This window comes from Ochotona curzoniae, unplaced genomic scaffold, assembly GCF_017591425.1.
Source record: "Ochotona curzoniae isolate NIBS_2020 unplaced genomic scaffold, NIBS_Ocur_1.0 scaffold_3208, whole genome shotgun sequence".
In the NCBI taxonomy this organism is placed as follows: Eukaryota; Metazoa; Chordata; class Mammalia; order Lagomorpha; family Ochotonidae; genus Ochotona; species Ochotona curzoniae.
In genome coordinates this window covers 16002107-16024215 of record NW_024467106.1, presented here as the reverse complement: position 1 = coordinate 16024215, position 22109 = coordinate 16002107, and the positions used below count along the sequence as shown (strand labels likewise).

The window sequence follows — 22109 nt, the reverse complement described above, 5'->3', positions numbered from 1 at the left end:
TCTATGTCACTGTAGCTTTTGAAGATACTTTCATTTTCATTAACTTTCCCTCCAATCACTAGAATGTACATTTACTAAGAGCAAAGAAAAATTGGGTGAGTCAGGGATTATGGGCAAGATTTAGAAATACAGAATGCAGTTCTAGATACTTCTCAACTGAATGGTCCTGGACGAGTGACATCTCCTACTGGGCGAATATAGTGTTGTCTTCTTAACAAGAGGCAAAGGAAAAGGTGAGGGTGAATGTGTTTCAGAACTAAGGAAGCTGAAAATGTGACTGAGAAAATGTGACTGAACATGCGTGTGGCTCTGACCTACCCACTCCACTGGGCCGGTCTACTAAGTCCAGTCCAATGAATCATTCAAAGATCAGTACATTAATGTTAATACCCAGGATAATGACATACCCTCAAAGAAAATTCTACTAAAATTAACAGATACCTGCCAGGACTCTGGGCCCTAGGAGGGTAAACAATGCTGAGACAAGACATTTGCATGTGTTTTTCAAGGTACAAAACAAAACGAAATCTTGTCCTGAAGAATTAATTGCCAATGTCACAATCACAGAAACATGATTGAGGACTTGAGAAAATAATTTGTAAGAGAATATTTGCTTATATTCCCAGGCATGCTTATATGCATGAACAAGTTGATTTTTTTATAATCCAGAGGGTTATAAAAATGAATATAAAAGTGGAATTTCCTCTGGGGTGACATGGCTTAGATTGCCATGGAACCAGTGACCCTGGAATGCCCTGTTATTAAGCCAATTCTGATGTATTTTAGGATGTGAAAAGATGTACTTTCCATTTTCTTCTACTAGACTGAGGGAAGGAGGAATAGAAAAAGGCTATTAAGTTTATCTTATTAGAATTGTACCAATGAGATACAGGAAATCTGTTCTCTTTATATATATATATATATACATATATATGTTTTAATTTAGAAATGTTAATAACTGAAGCAGTTCCATTGTGCTGATACATCTAAACCAAGCTATGGTCAAAATTCTAGTGGCTCACACAGTTTGATTATAGTTCCTCTATTCTCCCAGAAGCAGGTTTCTGAAGTCATCTCTGGGTCGTCCATAGAGTTATTGAATTTTCAAGGGTGTTGGAGACCATACTCAAGGCCAGAAAATAATTATTTTTCTCTACATGTGGCTTAAAGGGTAAAATATGGTGTCAGTATTTCCTACTTCTATTTATTTGTGGAAAATTACCCTTGAGTGACTATTAAAAAAAAACGCAGCATAAACACACATCATCTTGCTGATAATCATCCTTCATCAAGCAGAACCCATTTTTGTAATGAGAAAATATCCATACACCCAGAGTTAGCTAATTAATTATATAATATCACCAAAGTAAATTAAAATATCTGTAGATGATAGGAGTGCTGAGTAGTTAGAATTAACATGTCTAGGACTAAAATAACTTATCCTTTAGTCTGCAGGGAGAGAAGACACTCAGTAAATATTTGTGGAATTTGTTCAAGCTCAGCTATTTTAGGGATGTTGAACAAGAAAAATATCCACCCCCTTCCTGGAAAAATCAGCTATTTTCTGAATCATCTTCCTCCTACTTTCCTTCCAGACCCTTGAATGTATTCCACTAGCCCCTTTAAGCCCCATCTCAGTTTTGTATTTATTATCTCAAATATTGCCTTAATATCTGCTATGGAGATAGTGCTTTAGAAACAGAGGTTCTGATGGAAGTCTGGTTGGAATGTTTGGCTGTGACGCTTTGAATAGTAAAATGTGTATTACAGAGAATCTAACAATCAGCAGTACATTCTTCACAAAGCAAGCTTATGACAGGATCAAAATAAATATATGCCAGAGATGTTTCCTTGAAGTTTCATTTATCTTAGGATATTAGCAAATTCCTGTTCTGAATGTATTTTCAAATTTATCATGTTCTCTATGGAACGGTGAGCAGGTTTGAAGGCTCTTAGCACAAAGGTTCCTTGGGGTGGCTGAAGGTGGCTCTCCCATGCAAATCCGTTCCTAGTGACTTGGGGTTGGGCTAAATGGAGACACAGGCACCTAGACTATTGTGTTTTCTTAACAGGATGCTTGTTCTGATTATGGAGCTAGGCAAGACTCACACAGGAAAAACTATCTTCCAATAAACACTGTTCTAGGAATCTGTTAAGGGGATACTTTTTGTTTTTAATCAAGTTGCTTTTGGAGTTACTGAGAAACCTTTCTTTTCTGCTGTAAGCAAAGGGTTTTCCCCTGTCTAAGCTGCCCTTTCCCGTGGTCATCTGAGGACTACCCACCTTCTTTCAGGCTTCACTTCCTCCCTGAAGGTGGAGGTGACTACACCCTTCTCTCATGGAATCCTGGACTGTTCTGAGCAACTGAAGGTGAGAAAGAGGATTGATGTTAGGTTAGCTATAGACAGATTAGGAAGTGCTCTGAGACTCTCAACCCAACCAAGAGGCCAGAAATCAATCTGTATTTAATTGTATCTCAACAAATATTAAGTGCTCAGGCACCTCTCTGCCTCTGTGGTCTCCCAGCATCTAACAGCATTTGCCATCAGTCCCAGTTCAGCTGATAGGGGATATTGACAACAGAAGCTGCTGGAGCTGCCTGCGTGTCACACCCACATGCTCTGAGATTACAAGGATAGAGCGAATTAGCCTATTTCATTTCCCCAAAGACCTTTGATCATAGGAAACAAACTGATGGATTTGTACTTTGGGAGTACAAACAGAACACTGGCTGAGAGAGTAGCACTGCTCTGCTCCTCCCTGACCCATGAGCATGTGGGAGGATCACACCCATAGGAGACACAGAAAGGACCCTCTCAATATCCAGGCTCTCCTTCAAGAAAAAAGTACTGGCTGAGTTGTTTGGCTAACGTCGTATTCTAAACAGAAAACTCTTGTTAAACATTCTACATGCAGTGTTGCAAACCAAACCTCAAAGCAGAGCTAGGTTAATTTCTTCAGATTTGGTTATTGACATATTTTTCTCCCCAGAGAATAAGTCTGCTGCGCTGCAGCGTCATTCAAGCTTGCTGTAGAGTTGGTCTAGTTCAGTAGAAATGTGTTAATTACCTGCAGTGATTTAATCAGAGGAGTATCTTATGTTGTTAGGAGAGAACCAGAGATCTCAGCACTGTAGTTATTCTTTGGAGTATGCTGACGGCCACTTAACCAGGAAGTGTCCAGAGATACAAATTCTAAGTAGTCTGTCTTGTTCTTCATGGTGTCTTCCAGATCAAGATAGTACTTGGAACATAACAGATGATTCAGAAAACTGAATAAATGCAAATGTCATCTTTGCTAGGTATGTAGAACTCATGCTTATTTGATATTTGTGAACATAATCCAAGAAAAAACTGTTTTCCAATAGCCATGTACAGTATGAAGACCAGTTCATTTTTTTTGATATTATTCATGAGAAATACCAGCTCTTTTTCATTTTTCAGGCCAGTCACATGGAAAAACTAAAAGGATTTTTGCCTTTGAGAGGCTCATGCTGTTTTCTATGACTTGCTTTGGACTTTCAAATAATATCCTGAGCTGAAGCAAATTTATGATCAAATTGACCAAAAACTGTCGCTGGTGACAAGTGTATATAGGAAAGTGTGAAATAGTCCTTTTTGATCCTCACATGACTAGAGTAGCCATTCATTAGGTGATCAATGTTTTAAAAAGTCACTATTCCTCCAAGAAACCATGATAATTTGTTTTCTTTCACCCTTTTCTGGTTAGCATTCTCATAAGGAAGGTCTATCAAATGTGAATGTTTGAGTCCTTAATTTCAAAGCTAAACCACTGTCTTTACGGGATGCTCCCTACTGCTGGATCCAAGAAAACTCTTGGCTGTAACTGCATATTAATGGACAAGATTAGAAATTAGGAGGCATAGGATCTTCATGTGATGATGGCTACTTTTGTCCTATAGCAAGAAGGCACCGAAGAAAGTTTTGTCTTCCTTTGTGTAATCCACCAAGGAGATGTCACTGACATTTACCATCAGCTTATCCCCTTCTTCCAAGGAGAACATGGCCCCAAGGTAGATGGGCTGGAACCAGTTGCTGCCTATTTCACACACTGATTTGGTCCCTGTTAGGAGCTGGGCAGGCTCAGGGTAGCTGTCTGTTACCTTGGTGATAACCACAATGATGGATTCTGGCTTATTCTGTCCACTCTTCTTGTTGATTTGACCACACTCAGATGTCGTACCTCGAAATGTGACCTGGGAGTAAACAAAATACTCTCCTGACTCTGGGATCAGCAGGAACTTATTGGTGTAGTTCATCCGGTTCTTGGTGAAGGCCAATCCTAGCTCAGGCTCCCAGTGCAAAGCTGGGAAATGATTCCTCACTGTCTGCGTGGGAGCTTGTCTCACCACTGCAAAGAGAAGAAAGAAGTGAAATTTGATTATGTCAGAACGTACAAAAGTAGGCTGAAAAGCATCTTGTATCATTCTCAGGGAAGGCTAAAGTGATTGAACGTAACCAGTAGTTAACAAGTACCTGAGGGAGGAATGGGTGAAGGGTGAGTGGATGCATATGTTTGTGCAAAGAGAACAGGATCATTGAAGGGTGTCATGGGGCTAATTATGTGGCCTCTATAGACTTGCTGACAATTTTGAATTTTACCTCAAACCTGTGGGCTTAGAAAACGATGAAAGTGAAGAAAATCTTTTTGTGTTCCAGAAAATGGCTTACTGCAAAGAGTCAACCTTCTGCAAGAAGACATGGATGCCCCCTTGTTTGCCCATTACAAAAGTGGACACCACACCCTCAATTCCCATTCTTTGCCCCTTAAATGATGAACTGGAACATTTTATTTTATTAAGACCAGACTGTTCAGTGCTGGCCACACTCAACTTGGGAAAAACGCAATTCCTCCTCAAAGGCTAGTTCTAGGATAAAACATTCTCAGATCCAACCTCTCATGCTTCTTCCTTGTAACTGACACATTTTAGCTTTGTTTATTCCTTTTCATAGAATTGAAGCCCTTTAACCAACTCTTGATAAAATTGCTGATTCTAGTATCAAAGGGTCTCCCCATGGTCATGGTACTAATCACCATCACAATATACTTGGTCTCCCACATCTGTAGGCTTTGTATTTGTGAATTATATAGCTACAGTTGAAATGTGTTGGGGTTGGGGAAATTATGAATTCAACCAATTATGAGGGAAAACCATCAGGGAATATTCTTGCATTTAAGTATTGTTGTTATTATTCTCTAAAAATTTTATTTTGGGGTTTGTAAACTTTGTAATATTCACTAAACTTAGTTTTTTTTTTTTTTTGTTTGCTAGGCCTTTCCTTCTTAAAATGACATAACCCACAGGAAATGTTTAAAAGAATATCCTTTAAATTATAGCCTTATTTATTTATTTATTTATTTGAGGGGTAGAGTGATAGAAGAGAGGGAAAGAAGTATAGAGGAAGAAAGAGAGGAAGGAGAGAGAGAAAGAGAATGCATGAGAGTACTCCCACACACTGGGTCACCCCTCAAATGCCAAAATGTTTGCAATGTCTCTGGGATGGGCTGAGTGACAATGCTAGGAGCTGGGAACTCAATCTAAATCTCCCATGTGGGTGGCAGGAACCCAACCCCTGGAGCCATCACCATCGTCTGCTAGGATATGTATTAGTGGGAAGCTGGAATCTGGGTATTTTAACTTACGTGTTAATTGCCCACCCCTAAATCAGCCTTGTTGCAGGCATGTGCTGACTCACCAAAGAGGATGCGTTGGAGTCACATTGCTTTCTATGTTCAAATCCTATGATCCAATGTCACATGGCATACAGGCAGTAATTAATAAGGAAGCAATTTGTAGGATATATGTTGTAACCAGAAACCCAGGATGTTTGACATTGATGGGACCAAAACTAAGGCAGTGGATTCAGCTTGTGGAGTGGGAGAGATCTGGGATTTGGGATACAGGGAACCAGTGCGAAATCAGATTCTGCAACATGCTGACTCATCAATCAACTGTGTAAGCTCTGTCTCTTCACTGCCACTCCATTTTGAGTGTCCTGTTCTGAAGACCAGGTGAAAAGTTATGCCCTTCCCACCAAGGCTGCCAACAGGTGTACACTTATATTCAATCCATGCATATTGTTTCTTTCCAAATATTACCAGCATCTTCCATTTTGACAGATCGAGAATGAATTTTGATTTATATCCTTTTTTATGTTCTTCTATTTGCATTATTCATCTACATATAGAACATATGAATTAACACTGTGTCTATTGTAGAAGTAAATGATAAATCAAATAGTGTTTTGAAGCATTGATTTCAAATAAGATAATCTGAAATAAAATGAATACTTTTAGTGATAAATAAAGACTTTCATTTCCTGTAATTGCCTTTGAAATCTATACCAATCACCATTATGTACAAATATTAGCACTTTGGGATAGCTTGTGTTAGAGGCTGCTTAGCAACTTTCACATTCAATGGATGACCAGAAATCTAGTCCCTTGATTTTCTAGGGACCTTTCTTCCTGCTGACTAGATTAGTTTCTTTTGCAATTATGATATGTGTGTTCCAAGTGTGTGCAGTTTCCTTTGTCCCTCTAAAAGCTCCTTGGAAAAGTCTGTTGCCCTTGCAGAATCCGTAAAGGGCATTTTTACTGATCACCCTTAACAGTGACTGCTTTCTCATTGCGGATGGCTCAGTGGATTACAAGCAGATGATGCAAGAATAAATTCATAAGTCTCTAAGACAAAGCAACATTCATTGTATTTGTAGGCAATTAATTGTGTCAACATAGTAGTAAGTAGGAGTTTGGGCAGGAAGTATGTTGAAATGAAAACTGTAGTTTTGAAAGTCAAGCTTAAATCTCAGCTCTTCCACTTCCTGGGCATGTGTTTTGGGACAAGTGAATTTAATTGTCTGAATCTTAGTTTTTCTATCTGTGAATAGTAGTGACTAATCCCTATTTCATCTATCTGAAAGACAATGAGATGAGAAAATGGACATAAATGATAACCACAGTGTCTGTCACATATTGGAAACTTAGACCATGGGTCCCTCCCTCCCCCACTGTTTCTACTTCTCTTGTTCATTGCAAAAGTGACATTTCTACAGTCAGTAGCTTTTTAATAAAAGGGTTATTTAGCCCAGCCTGTTTAATTTTTCTCATTCTCCTAGACAGAGATGAAGTGATGATTTTACCTGGCATTTCTCTGGACCTAGTCCTCACTCAGTATTTATCACAAATAATGCTTTCTGAGGCAAATGATAATACAAATGTCTCGAGTCATAAGGATATTCTCCAGAAAATGGAAATTTTTCTTACAGATGAGGAAACAGAGAGAAGGAGACCAGGAAATAGACAGAAAGAGATTGAGAGGCTGAGACTCCTATTTGAATTTCTGATTGCCCACAATGGCTGGTCCTGCACTTGGGCAAAGCCAGGAGTTAGGCAACTCATGTGAATGACTGGAACTCCATTACTGAAAGCATCACCTGCTGTCACCCGGTTCTGCATAAACAGGAAGCTGGACTCAAGATTCAGGAACCAAAGTCAGGCACCCTGGAATGCAGATATGGAATGCAGACATCTAACTGTTTTTTTTTTTTTTTAGCCATTAGGTTGAATGTCTACTCCACATCAATGGGTTGTGAATACTTATTTCTGAACTGTCTTGCTCTTTTCTTTGGGGGTCTCAGCTGTTAGATACCTGGAATTTACATAGATTTGGGAAGCTGACCAACAGACATTGTAAAAGTTCCACTCATTAGCTTCACATCAATAAACATTCTTTGGAAACACCTTCCTCATTGTCAATGTCCTGCAGTGTTACCTTGAGCAAGGCACAGGTGAACTGGATGTACTGCAAACTCAAGGGCCTTTTCATCTGTGCCTAGGTCCAGAATGTCTTGAAACTCTGAGTTTGAGGAAAGCCTTTTCTGAGTGGTTGGGTTTGCCAAAGAAGGTGAAAAAGGATGGAGGGGGGGTGGGGTGGATGGGTACATAGAATCACAGAGAAAATGCCCAACTATCGGGCCTTTGGAATCCTCAAATGAGAAGAGGAACCTGTCACCTGGGATTGTGCTTTCCAGTTTGAAGCCACTATACTGAATTCTGGTGATATCCTGAAAGGAACCTCAGGACCATGGATTGCATGCTCCTGGACAACACTCCAGGGATTGAGGGCTGGGGGGACTTACCTGTCAGGTGTGCTCTTGGCTTCATTCTTTCAGCTCTGAGAGGCATGTCTGTAATGGAAGGGGAAATATGATCTGTATACATTAAGGGGTAATTGGAGTGAAGATAGGCCTTAGGGAACTACAAGTATCCATGGTGGGAAAGAAACATGGATCTCCCGCAGTCCAGTTAATTCCACTCCTTACAAGTTTTTGTGTTGAAATGTGGTACTTGTGGTAAGCACTGCTAGGGGAGACTCAGAAGTAAGAGTCTCGAACATAATGGATCTTGGCCCTGTGACTTTGAGTTGAAACTGTATTCTCTAATAGGGACACAGTGAACCCTACTATGAATGGGGTGATTTCAGCTAATTAGCCCTATGTCTTTAGTATGGTCCCTTGAAAAAGCCACTGGACACATGGTTATACCAACAGAAATGAGAGACAGAAGAGGTGGGATCTTGTGTGTAACCATATGACCTTGGCATATTTGTTTCTCTCTCTGTCCTCATTCTTCCTAAGTTCTTGAAAAGATCATTTCCACTGGTTCTTGGAAATGACCTTATTAGATTAAGCAGCATAAACTACAATGATAAAGAGGCTGTTGTTGATGGTATAAAGCAAGAATCTCGTGTGCTCTTTTTATTTTCTAGGTATTGACATAGTTCCTTTAGAAAAATCACCTGATTACATCTACTCAGTAGGAAAGTATTAACATTGTTTTTCAGGTAGGAAACTGAGGTGACATTATTTGCCCATAGATCAAACTGCTAGTAAATTCCAGAGCTGAGCTTTGAATCTAGGCAATTAGTGCTACAGGACAGGCTGTGGGTCAGGCATTTGGCTGATGCAACATTTTGTCTTCTTGGTGATTAGAGAGAAGCCTCAGTGCACCTCTGGGTTTGCACCAATTGGCTTAGCAACTTGGTAGTAAACATTGATGCCCGGCTCCCATCCTCTCCCAGAATAACTGAAATTGTTTTCATTCCTCACAAGAAAGGGGGTGGAAAATGGAAACACTTACAAGCTCTCTGGTGTGAAGGTCCAAACTCCTGTCCTTTCGGAGTCTGCTGTAAAAGAAAGACATGGTCAGAGCACCTGTGGTCTCTCAGACCCCAATGCCCTCAGAGATGCCCATAGTATGAGTATGATTAAGAAATTGCTGCTGCCAGCCTGGGGACTCTGCAGTGAGGGAAAAAGAATTTGGAAAGTTTTGGCTAGTGGGCATCATGCACCTGACTTCTCTACTTTTGTCCTGCATTACCCCTGATGCGTTTTCTCCTTCTTAGGTTTGTCTCTGAAGTGGAACTTTCTTTAGAGATTAAAAAAAAAGTCTATTTATTTTACTTGAGTTATAGAGAGGGTAAGACACACACACACAGATCTTCTCTCTATTGGAGTACTGCCCAAATGGCTGCAATGACAAGACCTGGGTCAATTCATAATTGTGAGACAGGAATTTCTTCTGGTCTCCCATGTGGATGCAGGGCACAAGGCCTTGGATCATCCTCTGCTGCTTTCCCAGACCATTAGCAGGAACTAGATTGGAAGTGGAGAATTTGGGAATAGAACTGGCATGGCAGGCAGAAGAATAGCATGCATTGCTGCTGCAACCAGTCCCTGAAGCTCAACTTTTAAAGTTCTTTCTTATAGCTGTCCTCTGCTATTCTAAGGAACTTCAGCCTCTTGTCATTTTTTTCTGTTATTTGAATGTATAATGACACTTGCTTTATTTTCTTTTCCCTAGCACAGTTCAAAACTTGGAATTATTTTTTAAAAAATGATATGGAAAAAGAAAAAAAATGGCTATGTAGTCTGCTCATTAGCTTCAACTTTGCCTCTTTGTTTCTGTGTGGCGCATAAAGACCTTCTCATCATTGCAATCAGAATTATAAATATTTCAAATACCATATGAGAGTGGAAAAGTAATTACCTTCTAGGCAAGCAGACCTGAATTTGAATTCTGAATCTACTACTATTAACAATTTGATTTTCAATAAGATGCTTTCCCTTTCTGAGCTCTGCTTTCTGCATTGTAAAGTGAGAATAATAACATCCCTAGCTCAAATTGCTTATAGAGGTGCAGTGAGGATCAAATCAGAAAATGCATGAATCAGCACAGAGAATGCAAACAAAACAAACGTCCCACAACTCAGGTGCCTATGAATAAAGCTTAGGAGCAAAACAGAGCTCTTAGCTGAGGAATAATATCTCCTTGCATTTTACAGTGGTTTGAAAAAATCTTCTCTCATGTGATTTTTGACTCAGCCAGTCTACAGATTTGGTTCTTAAAACTGTATAGTCCACACTAACTAAGGAATTCTCTTGTTGTCATGAACACTTGATTTATTTTATGTCTTAAAAAGCTGTGTGTGTGTGTGTGAGAGAGAGAGAGGTATGTGTGTGAGGGGTGTGTGTGTGTGTGTGTGTGTGTGTGTGTGTGTGTGTGTGTATGTGAGGGGTATGTATGTATGTAGATGTTAGTGTACTTGGGGAGTGTTGGAGTGTGGGAGATTATAGCTGTATCCAAAGGATGGGATGTGAGTTGATGTGTTTTTTGCCTCTTTGCTTCTGCCTGTGTCTGTGATGTGTATGTGAGTGTACAAGTGGATGGCATCTTGTCATCGTTGTCTGTGATGGCAGCATCTTTTGGTATCTCAGACTTCCCAGCACTTTACATTTCCTGGCTGGGCTGTCTTCCAGGGGCAGTAGGAATCTTGGCTTCGAATGCAGAACTGACTTCACTGTCTCTGCAGACCCTTTGCTAGCACTTCCTGCTTCTATGAATAGTGCCACTACTGCTTCCTTTCTGTCACCAGATCTGAATGTTACTTCTTTCCCCTGCAAACCTAAGGGCTCTCATTTCTGTTTTTCAGTTTTTCTTGTCCAGGCCTCTCCTGCAGGCTTGGGAATGCTGCTTGCCCAGGTTTCCCCAATAGCCTCCTCATAGGTCTTCCTGACTTGCTTTCTCCCTCTCTCTGATTTATTTGCTAGACTACTTTTAGAGGACTTTTTCAAAAATATCACTTTATCATGCATAATTCCTCTCATAAAACTTTACTGGCCCTGCCACTGGTCTTCAAGACGTAGTCTATCTTATCTTCATCTTCAAAGTTCGAATTTACTACCCCAGCCTAGTTATCTGTTCCTCTCTTAGTCCTCCAGATTCCCAAACAGAAGAGGAAACCTCAGTGATTGATGCAAATGATTTGAAAATGGCAGTATGCGAAGCTACTGTTTATTGCATGAGTGCAGTAGTGACTCTATGGTATGCTACATCCTTCAGACATTCACTGTCACAACAGTGTTCTAAAGTATAGGCAATTCCTATTCTAAGATTGTAAACGGGGAATCAAAGAACATGGGTAATTCACCCCTTGTCTTACACCTGGAAAGGAGGAGAGTAGAATTTCAACCCTGACCAGTTGACTTCTGAATCGCAAGTCCCAAACCACTGTGTCCTATAGGAAGGATCTGGTCAAGCTCTTCATCTAGTGAGACAGATGAATAAGTATTAGCAGTTCCATGCCCAGTGAGGCAAGCCTAGAGATTGGACAGACCTAGACTAGAAGCAGCAGAACTGAAGGAAACTACCCATGAACTGACTCTTAAAAAGCCTATTGGTACTAGCCAGGTGATAATAGGCTTGTGCAACAGTAAGAAGGCCCAGCAGAACATGGGAAGAATTGTCAAATTGTAGAGCTTCAAATGGATAGAGTATGTACATTTAGTCTAGGATAATGAGTGTGATGGCTTTTGAAAATCTAATTACTGTGACTGTCCAAAAATCAATAACATTGATGGGTTTGAGGAGGGGATGAAGAAATTGCTCAGAAATGAGGTTCCTGAAACTGTCTTTTTGCTATTGACAGCTGATAAAGGCATTGCTACTTCAGAAGGTTGAAAACTGAAGGTGGTTTTTGAAAACGGAAGGTGGTATTCTCAGAGAGAGTTGGGGAGACCTTGAAATATTCTTGTATAAAAAAGGGCAGTTTCCCTAGTTGGCTTTCTTTAATTTCATTTCAGTCTTAGCTGAGAAATCTTCAAGTACCCTGCTTAACTTTGCTTAAGCATACAGCCAAGAGTTTGGATCACATTCGTTTGTGATCCAGCCTCTTGTCATCAGTGTGTACACATCAGTTCACATCAGTGAACACATTTTCTGTTTTCTCTGCTGGATTTGTATAACTTGGAGACATATTTTATTTGGATAATCATGTGTAGATTTCCCTGACCCAGAATGCCGCTCAATACCCAGAGGTTATGACAATGCCCATTAGAAGATGTTGGAGATCATAGTATGGGAAGAGTCCAGAAGCATATTGGCTGGGGCTGTCTCTACAAGAACAACAGCATACCACCTTGCCTTGTTCCTTCTGTTTCTGATGATTCCATCCAGCTTGGGAGGAGGAGTTTGTGACAGGAAGTGATAATGAATGAGGGATATGAGAACACCACACAGAGGTTGATTTGTAGAAATGCTTATGCACTAAGCTTTTCTGAGGCCTCTTCTCAAGATGCTTGCTGGCAACACTAGACCAACACAGTACCTACTGTGATCCAACCCTGGCTTTTCTCTGTTAAACCTGGGCTGCTTATTGTTTCATTTTTAAAAGATTTATTTGAAAATCAGAGTAACAGAGAGAGATGGAGAGAGACAGAAAGAGATCTCCTATCTGCTGGTTCACTCCCCTGATGATTGCAGCAGCCAATGCTGGGGCCAGGCTGGAGCCAGGAGCCAGAAACTTCATACAATTTTCTCTTGTTAGGGGCCCAACCATTTGGACCACCTTCCAGTGCTTTCCTAGGCCATTAAAAGGGAGCTGGATCAGAAGTGAAGCCAATGGAACATGAACTAGTGCCTCTATGGGATGCCAGCACTACAGCTTCACCTGTACACCGTAGCACTGGCCTCATGCTTATTGTTTTCTTTCTCTCTCTGGTGGGATTCATGAGGAGGACCTAGCTGATCTATCTTCCTTACCACTGTATTTACAATGCTGTAGTGCCTGGGATTTCTGCTGGATTATCAGTTGGCAAAGCATGCAGATTCTCAGCTATAAGGAAGATGGTAGCAGAGAGAAATCAGAAGGTTGTATAAAGTTTAGGTTCAGCGAATACAGCAGGGTTTTGCAATCCCCAAATCTAGGAAAGGGATAATTTTTTTGACATTACACATTTTTGATTACATAGAATACTATTATTTCTCATGGTGTTTGTTAGTGTCTGTGTAATGCTGGCTCTAACAGGTTTGTTGAATGTTGCAAGGCTTGGAAAGGAGTTGGAGTCAAAGAAAACAAACATGTATGACTATGGTTATACGTCTTAATAGGATGGTGAGTTGCCTGCTGCCACTAGCGTTGGTCTGAGACATAGTAACGAAGCTGCTGCTTTCCCTCCACCTATACCCCCTACAGGCCCAATCCCAAATGTTTCTTGTGAATTCAGGGGAGCTTTTTTCCTTTCCTTTCCTTTTCTTTTCTTTTCTTTTCTTTTCTTTTCTTTTTTTTTCTTTTCTTTTCTTTTCTTTTCTTTTCTTTTCCTTTTTTTTCCTTTTCCTTTCTTTCCTTTCCTTTCCTTCTTCCCTCCCTTCCCTTCTTTTCCTTTCTCTCCTTCTCCTCCTCTTCCTCCTCCCCTCCCTCCCTCCCCTCCCCCCTTTTTTCCCCTCCCTCCTCCCCTCCCATCTCCTTTCTTTTCCAAGATTTATTTTATTCTTATTGGAAAGGCAAATTTACAGAAAGAAAGACAGAGAGAAAGATCTTCCATCTGCTGGTTCACTCCCAACTGGCTGTAATGGCAGAAACTGAGCTGATCCAAAGCCATGAGTGAGGAGCTGCCCCTGGGTCTCCCACATGGATGCAGGGTCCCAAGGTTGGGCTGTCCTCTGCTGCTGCTTTCCCAGGCTGCAAGCAGGGAGCTGGATGGGATGTGGAGCAATCAGGGCATGAACTGATGCCTATATGGGATCTCGGAGCTTGCAAGGGAAGGATTAGTGAATCGTTGTGTCTGGCCCTCTTTCTCTGTTTTCAGAAAAGACTTTTTTTTTTTTTAAATTTAATTGAAAGACAGAGTAACGGAGCATGAGGGAGAAACAGAAAGAAATCTTTCATCCACTGGCTTACTCTGTAATTGACTACAACATTCAGGGCTGGGCCAGGATGAGGCCAGGATTCTGGAATTCTTAATCATGAGTGGCAGAGGGCCACTTGGGCCATCTTGTACTTCTTTCTTAGGAAAATTAGTAGTTACCTGGATTGGAAATGGAGCAGCTAAGACTCAAACTAGTGCTCCTGGGGTTGAAAGCCAATCTTACTATGTTTTGCCACAATGCTTGCATGATCTTAAAGCTTTCATCCTCTCATTTTCTATTTTTGTTTTTTTAATAATATATTGGTTGGTAATCACTCATTCAAACTGACCATAACTATCACTATAGACATTTTGGAATTAGTCTTATTCTTCTAACTGGGAAGAAGGTACTTCAAACCATGTGTGGGGCATTTATATGTGCTCTTCATCTAATATTGCAGCTACTTTGAAAGGAGAGTTACAGTCTGTGTAAGTTTTCTAATAAAAGCTTAAAGAGATTAAACAACTGTTAAAGGTCAAGGAGAAATGGGAGGTCTAGCCTCTGAATCTTCAGACCAAGGACAGATGCTGGGGTGTGGGATGTGTCATGAACCTGCCAGTCACTGGCACGGTGCACAGCAGATAGGTGAGCTGGAAGCAGGGATGATGTTTGTGATGTCCTGACATTTCCTTAGTTAAAAATGTCTTAACTAACGACCTTCAGACTTGGCCTTTCTTCTCACGCTCTGTAGGTATTCTCTATCTATTCATATACAGGAAGAGATATTCATTTCATGCTGCCATAAATGCTCCATTGCAAAGACATAAACGTTTTATGACCCATAACATCCTTCCAACCATTTCTAGGAGAAATACACTGCTTCCTCGTCTCCTTTTTTTTTTTTTATTTCTTCCTGCTTATATTTGCATTAGGGTAACCCAACCCAGAAATTTAAAACCAAGGTCATTTTATTTCACTATATTCCGAAGTGATCTGGACTCATGAGACATTCAGTGTGGCAGAGAGCAAAGATTCTGGTGTTTGCAAATTTGGAAATCCCAGTCCTTTTGCTTTTCCTGGTTGTGTGATTTTGCACGTCACCTCACCTTAGTAAGTCTTGGTTTACTTATCAATAAAAACCAGCCGGGATCTTTGCCTCCCATATTGTGACAACTCGGAAAGAAAACATGCACATCCAAGTTCTCTCCTTTCTTGGGCTTCAATATCTGCTCTTGGAGTGTGTTGTTGATTCTGTGCATCCACCTTTTGGCCTTACAACTTCAGTTGTAAACAGATGCTGCCCTGCTTCTCTTTACAACTGTGATGTAACTAATAACTTCAGTGATCGCAGATTCTTTACCTTCTTCACATTCTAATATCATGACCAGTTATGTCACTGTAACTAAAGTGAATACACACACACATGCATATATACACATTCATATTCTATTTTCACATTCTGCTTAACAAAGGTAACTTCTGGCCTCAGGATTGATGAGACCAGTGCTCAATTCAGCAAACAAACAGTACTTGTTAAGAATTCCAGGTATTAGACAGCTGGGAATTGGCTCGAATTGCAAGTCCTCAGACAAGGAAGGAATTCACCACAAGTAAGCCTATTGCCCAAGAAAGCTATGTCTGGGCAGGTTGACCTCCGCTCTTTGTAAACAGTCAAGGTTTAGATCCAGAGACCACTGTGGGCTTACTGGAAACTTGCCTGACGATCCACTGTGCCCATTGTCTTCCTTAACCTCCCCTACTGGCCTTTAGCTTCTTTAAAAAGTGCTCTTGCTGATTGGCCAGGTGGAAAATGTTTTGAATGGAGGTGTCTGCTTTCCCTTTCGCCTCTTAAATAAACCTGTTTGTTTCTCTACACGGGGATCCTGTGATAAGCAGCCCAGGCTTAGTTTCATTGCTATAAATGGCTGATCTAAGTCCTTTTGGAGGTTTGGAGAGCTTCCTTGTTTTCCACAGACACTTTACACACCTCTGCAATCCATTACATGCTTCTGGAAGCCTGCTCTTAAAGGACCAGGCTTGAAAGTGGCCTCTTGGAGTCAGTGTCCTACAGCAGCTTGATGATGTGTGTGCTGTTTGGGGATGAAGCAGAAGACTCACCAGGTGGGAATGGTATTCAGGGATGGCTGTGTGCTGCATTTAGTGGGTGAATGAATGCATGCTGAGGCTGACTGCCAGGAGCTGCAGTGGCTGTGTAGGACTCACACCTGGATGCACCCTTCTTTCCTTCACTTCCCAAGTGCATCTGCACTACCTCCACTGTCCCTGCTTTTTGCTCACTGCGACTCTTGGGCTAATCGAGCTTCTTTTCCAGGTATGCTGGATCTGCTTGTGGTTACTAACAAGATCACAGCTCCTGAGGGATTCACGTTTTTTTGGTTTACAAAATCCGTTCGTCTTGGCTGGCTGCTTCCTCTGGGTAACACTGAAAGGGACTATTGTTGCTGTCCTTTTTGCCAAAGAGGACACAACTTGAGTGAGCTAGAAAGGCTCATGCCAGGTGGGGCAGGTAGGCAAAGAATGCTTATGAACAGCTTCCTGGTGGAAATAAATTCCTAGCATCTTGCAGAATTCTCACCATAAATGCTGCGAAGCAGACATGTTGTAGATGATGGGTCTAAGGATCAAGGAGTTCTGATCGCTTGTCTGTCCCAGGCCTCTCTCCATCAAGAAAACATGAAATGACTCCTGAGTGTGTGCCAGGTATATGGGGAAGATAAAGGGATTAGTGCTTACTGTCTACTTAAAATGTGCCAGGTATTTCTCCTGATCACTTTGAGGTCCTGTTAGTCTGGGTGGAAACCAGCAGATGAGAGGGAAAAGGATGTATGGGGATTAAAGACCAGGGGCCTCATGAGAATTTTCAGGAAAGGATGGATGTGAGATGAGAGGAAGCTGAGAAAATTGGGGGAGGGTGTGTGGAGATGGAGGGAAAGGGCATTGGTGCAACCCTGGCCAGGAACTCCCCACTAAGCATCCCTACTGATGCGTGGCACAGAACTGGGTGCCCGCTGTGCTGGGCTTGGGGCTGAGCCACCTGGCTACAATTCACGTGCTTTCAGCTCTCTCTGTGTGGCAGAGCTGAGCCCCAGGATACCTGTGGTTCCATCCTAAGGGCAACAGGAACCACTGAAGGGCTCAAAAATGCCCAGGCTGTGGTGAAACATAGCTATGTGAGAGTGCACTGAGAGAAGCAGGTGGGGGAAAGTTTCTTGGAGTAGGCAAGAGGTAGCTCGTAAGGATGGGAGCCCAAGAAAAGTTCTTTGATGTTAAAAATAGTTCACTGTCCAGGCCAGGCCAGATTCCAGAGAGGGCAGAGAAGTTGTGTTTTGTGATGTAATTTCTGTGAGCGGGGCAGTTCCTTTGCTGTCGCAATAATCATCACTACGATTGACTAATCCCATACTTCCTGTCAGACACTTTGAATACTAATTATCCTCACTTGATAAGGAAGCTGGGGCCCAGGGCATTGGGTCACAAGCTAAGAAGTGGGGAGGACAGAATCTCACTGAACTTGACCTTTTGACTTATGATGCGTCCCGGATGCAAATCTGTTTAGGCCTTGAAGAAGTGAGAGCAGGGGTGATGGATTTTTTCTTTCCAAAGGCCATTTGGCTATTTATAGTATCAATTTTAGACTATACAAAATTATCAAACCAAACTTTTAGCCTGCTAAAGATTCATTGTATTTCAAGTCCTGCCTGCAGTTGCCCTGGCTGGGCCACACCAAATGATTATGTGGACCTTCTATGGCCCACAATGTCATTCATGTTCTACTCTTGCAAACATTTTATTATCCCAACATATTTTTATATAGGTGATACACACATTTTACACAAAAGACTCTATATACTCATGTGACTGAGCCTTTGATTTCCCTTACATGTGTGCTAGCAGAGTTACTTTTGTTTCATGTTCTTCAGTGAGAACTTCTGTATGTTTATAAGCAAACTCATATATGTGGCTGTTTTTCCTAAAAATTAAGTACGCATTCTACATGCTGTTACACACGGTGCTCTGTTCACATAGCTTGGAGGTAATGGTAAATTTTTGGCCAAAACAAAAAAGTGAGATTTCTTACTGCCTCAATGTGCTCTTGGCAAATGGCTTGTGATGGGCACTGCATTCTACTCCAACACATATCCAGTAATAAAAGTATGTGCTTTATCTCTATCTTTGTGGGGAGGGTTTCTGGGTTGGGAGATTTTGTTTCTAATTACATGACAGTAACCTGAGCATGGGATACCTCTAATCTTTTTATATTTTCCTCTTTTGGAAAAACGTTGGCAGCCTTAACTTCCCTCTACTGCTCCCAGGCAGGGATCTTCAGTGGAGTGTTTTGAGTGTGACACAAATTTGGTGTATGAAGTTATAGAGCTGCTGGCTGGGAGGCTGGCATCGGAGAAAGCTCAAAAATTGGTGGCAGTTCCAGCAGCATCACCTCTCAATGATCTTCCTTTGATTTATGGTATCACAGCCTGGCGCCTGGGTCAACATGACCCTGCTGTCTGAATGCTTGGAGCAGGGGTCAGATGGTCCCATTTCAATGGAGACAGGTATGGGCAAACCTCTTTTAGATTTCCAAGACTCCCAGTTTCCTAAAGTCCCCTCTAGTGGCTTTGGTTGTGATCTACTGGCTTTTATTTGAATTGAGGTTCTTTACATAAGCCTCAGGCCTGGGATGTTAGCTACAGGTGCCTCCCTTCGCTCTTTCAGGATGCCTTTCCTGGATCACTCCATTCATACTACAGGCTGTGGGAACATCTGGAATTCCATAGTACCTCTACATTGAGTGAGCCCATTTTCTTATCTGACTCATGCATCAGACTGAGGCCAAGATCAAGTTTTCTCACGTTTCTTGGCATAGAATTATTACCACATCAGCACAACTGTGTACGTTGTATGTAGCTTTTCCTGTCTTCTCAACACACAAAATATCCCTACATGTGCCTTAATGGTCTGCTTGCAGTGCTGATATTAGTAACCTCTTTTGGTATAAAAGGAAAGAGACTGTCAGAAGTGAAGCCACTTGCTTCTCCCTGCCCCCCACTGGGCACTAAGATGCTGAGTCAATGTGTCTAAGAGTCATATTTCATTGTTGTATCTACCAAGCTGACCCTGGTGGCCTAGTTTCCATCTTCCACTTCCTCTGACCTGATCATTCTCTACGAACCCCTCCAAATCAACTCTCTGACCTTTCCAGCCCTGTTATAAGCCCTGTTGAGGCTGAGCTCTGCACCTGGCTGCTTTCTGACCTTTTTGAGTCTTGGCTTCTAGTTAAACCTGCTCAGTGGTATCAAAAGTTTGAAATAGAGTGGTTAGCAAATCCTGCCCCACCCCTTCCCCCCATTCATTGCTGTTCTGTGATTGTCTTCCCTTCTGACCTCTGAGATACCCTAGCTAGGCTGACTCAGGCTTTAGTTCCCCTTGGAACTAAAGGGGACTTGATTCCCCAGGCTTTAGTTCCCAAGCTTGGTTCCCCCATGCTGAGAAATAGGAACTGATTTCCCACCGTGGCCAAACCTAGATGCTTCCATCTTCATCTCTTTACCCAGTCCTTTCTTGAAACTGCCCCAGCTGTTCTGCAAATGTTGTTTTGCTTTAAACTCTCCTTTTGAGTGACCTAGCTGTTTCCCTTGGAACCCCAACTTTCTCTAGCTGTAGCCTGGCCCCTATTTCCCTTAGTCTTTCTTCTAACTTAGAAGTTTCATAGCCTAGCCAAGCTGCAGCTGTGAAAGACACCACTTGAACCTGCTCTAGGGAGATGTGCTTAACTAGAACAGAATGGGTCAGATTAGCCCTACTTATTTCTCAGGCACCTGCCATAGAGTGGACACGTGATGGACTCAGAGATGTAGTAGAACAAAGAGACAGTTCAGTTCTCCAGTTTGCTCCCTGACTGGGCATGTCACTGCCCTCCCTGAACTGTGGATGATGTGGGAATCTCAGACTTCAAGCTCCTGGGTTCACTTCAGAACATAGGAGAAGGCAGGTCCCTGGAGGCTATTCAAAACTCATTCTAGAACAACTATTTCTTGGTTAACAAACAACAGAGTTCCAGATAATCAATTTGATGGTACAGTTTGCTTCTGGCTCCTAGGAGAAGATCTCGCATGCTTTACAGGTTTCCTGGACATGTGTAACTTTTCCAAGTCATCGGCATATTTCTAGATTTTAAGAGACTTGGCATGTGGCCATGAGTAGTGTTGTCTGAATCAAGGTCTGTTTGTTGATTTTGATGGGGTGGTGAAAGTCACATATTAGCTAAGGTTTGCTCTCTGCCATGTATCTTCTTGGAAGATAGCCTGGGTTGCTGAAGGACTGGATTCCTAATTAAATCATTAGAAAAGTCTATATTTTCTCTCTTGAAATTCAGTACTTTAGACCAAGGTAAAATCAGTCGCCACAGATGATACAGGATCATTTTAAGAAAGATTATTGGTTGGATTCTGTCTAGGGTACTTTCCTAATGTCCCTAGTCTGCAATTTGAAGCTTTCTCGTTGACACTTGCACCTGTACTCCATATCCTTAATTTCCGCTATCTCCTATATTTGTTTTTGCTTTTTAACAAGTTTCTCCTCAACACAGTGAGACCTCAGAGATAAACACTTGAAAAATTCTTGTTTAAGCATGAGAAATAATATTTCTAAACTCAAGAGTTTTTAAAGTAAATCATATATAAAGATATAATACAAATATCTATTAATAATATAATGCTGCTATAAATTTAAATAAAATCTAGTATGTTATAAATAAAATCATAATTTATTACCACACTCATAACAATTCCATTTTATTAGGAAAATTATAATATACCATAAATTGCTAATCATGATCAACTCCAAGAGAATATGGGTATGAATTGTTTTATTCATTTCATTATCCGTGCCTTTTTGGCTTTTTTCAATGGCCAGTATTAGTTATGTAATTCAGATTATTATTTTTTCCTTTTCAAGAAAAAAAGATTATTTCTCAAGCATCAGTATATAATGATTATAATCCCCTAAAATATGAAGCTTGAAGTTATTCCAATATGAATATAACAAGGCACAATTATTCCCCAGAGCTATTCAAAACAAAAGCCCAGGTGAACTTTCCTAGCCCTCTCACTCCACATTTCCTTGGCAGATGCAGGCAAGGAAACTGATGCGTGATGGAGCTTGTCCTCCAACCAAAGCTGGAGTAACTGCTGGACCCCATCGGGCATCTGCTACCTCCCGATTCAGAGACAAGTCTGCTTACCTGGAACTGTACGCAGGCTTCTCCTTGAGTCCGGAGCTGGCTAACAAGCAGGTAGGCAGCGAGTCCTAGGAGGATGGAGACAGACACCAGGCAGCAGGTGCGAGCGCAGCCTAAACTGCTGCTTCTGCCTTCCAGCCTGGCTCTGGCTCTGGGGCTGCAGATGCCATCCTGAGGCAACATTTCCACGCTGACTATTTCTCCAAAGCCCAGTTCCAGGCTCTCTGCCATGCTTCCACTGGCGCTGGCGGTATCTCTGAGTCCTCCTGGGCAGAGAGACCCCTCATTAAATAGAAGACCAACTCAGTGGGTGAATTAATCACGCTGGCTACTCCTCCCCCTCTCCCCCCTCCCCACCTCCTTCAACAGCACACGGCTGTCCTGCCCTGCCCTGCAAGGGAATGCACCGCCTACAACAGAAACCAAGTTTGGTTTAAGGAAAAAAAAAAAAAAAAGAAGAAGAAGGCTTTCCCAAGCATATTTATATCCAGTCTGCTCATGTGCTCCTTCCTTCGTTTACAGAAGGAAGTTAGGAAAGTCCCTGGAGGAGGAGAAAAAGAATTCATCAAGTCAGTGGGTGGGACAAGTTAAAATGTACCTGCACCTTGCATTGCAGTTGGCCGGTGGTGCCAGCCAGGGGAGT

The 22109-nt window shown here is 41.7% G+C and overlaps 1 protein-coding gene across 1 annotated transcript; it reads right to left on the bottom strand.

The window, feature by feature from the left end:
* Positions 1 to 3891: 3891 nt before the first annotated feature.
* Positions 3892 to 21764, bottom strand: TNFSF15 (TNF superfamily member 15). Its single transcript, XM_040963455.1, has 4 exons — positions 21470 to 21764; positions 9163 to 9205; positions 8163 to 8210; positions 3892 to 4371 (listed from the first exon to the last, which is right to left on the bottom strand). Exons 1-4 carry the CDS (start codon positions 21695 to 21697, stop codon positions 3917 to 3919), a joined length of 774 nt encoding a protein of 257 aa, XP_040819389.1. The 5' UTR covers positions 21698 to 21764; the 3' UTR covers positions 3892 to 3916.
* Between the last annotated feature and the right edge of the window lie 345 nt (positions 21765 to 22109).

Coding starts and splice junctions, on each gene's coding strand:
- TNFSF15 (XM_040963455.1), bottom strand. CDS start 21,697: ATGGCAGAGAGCCTGGAACTGGGCTTTGGAGAAATAGTCAGCGTGGAA. Junction 8,211..9,162: donor ACCTTCACACCAGAGAGCTT/GTAAGTGTTTCC, acceptor CTTCCATTACAG/ACATGCCTCTCAGAGCTGAA. Junction 4,372..8,162: donor GCCAAGAGCACACCTGACAG/GTAAGTCCCCCC, acceptor TTCTCTTTGCAG/TGGTGAGACAAGCTCCCACG.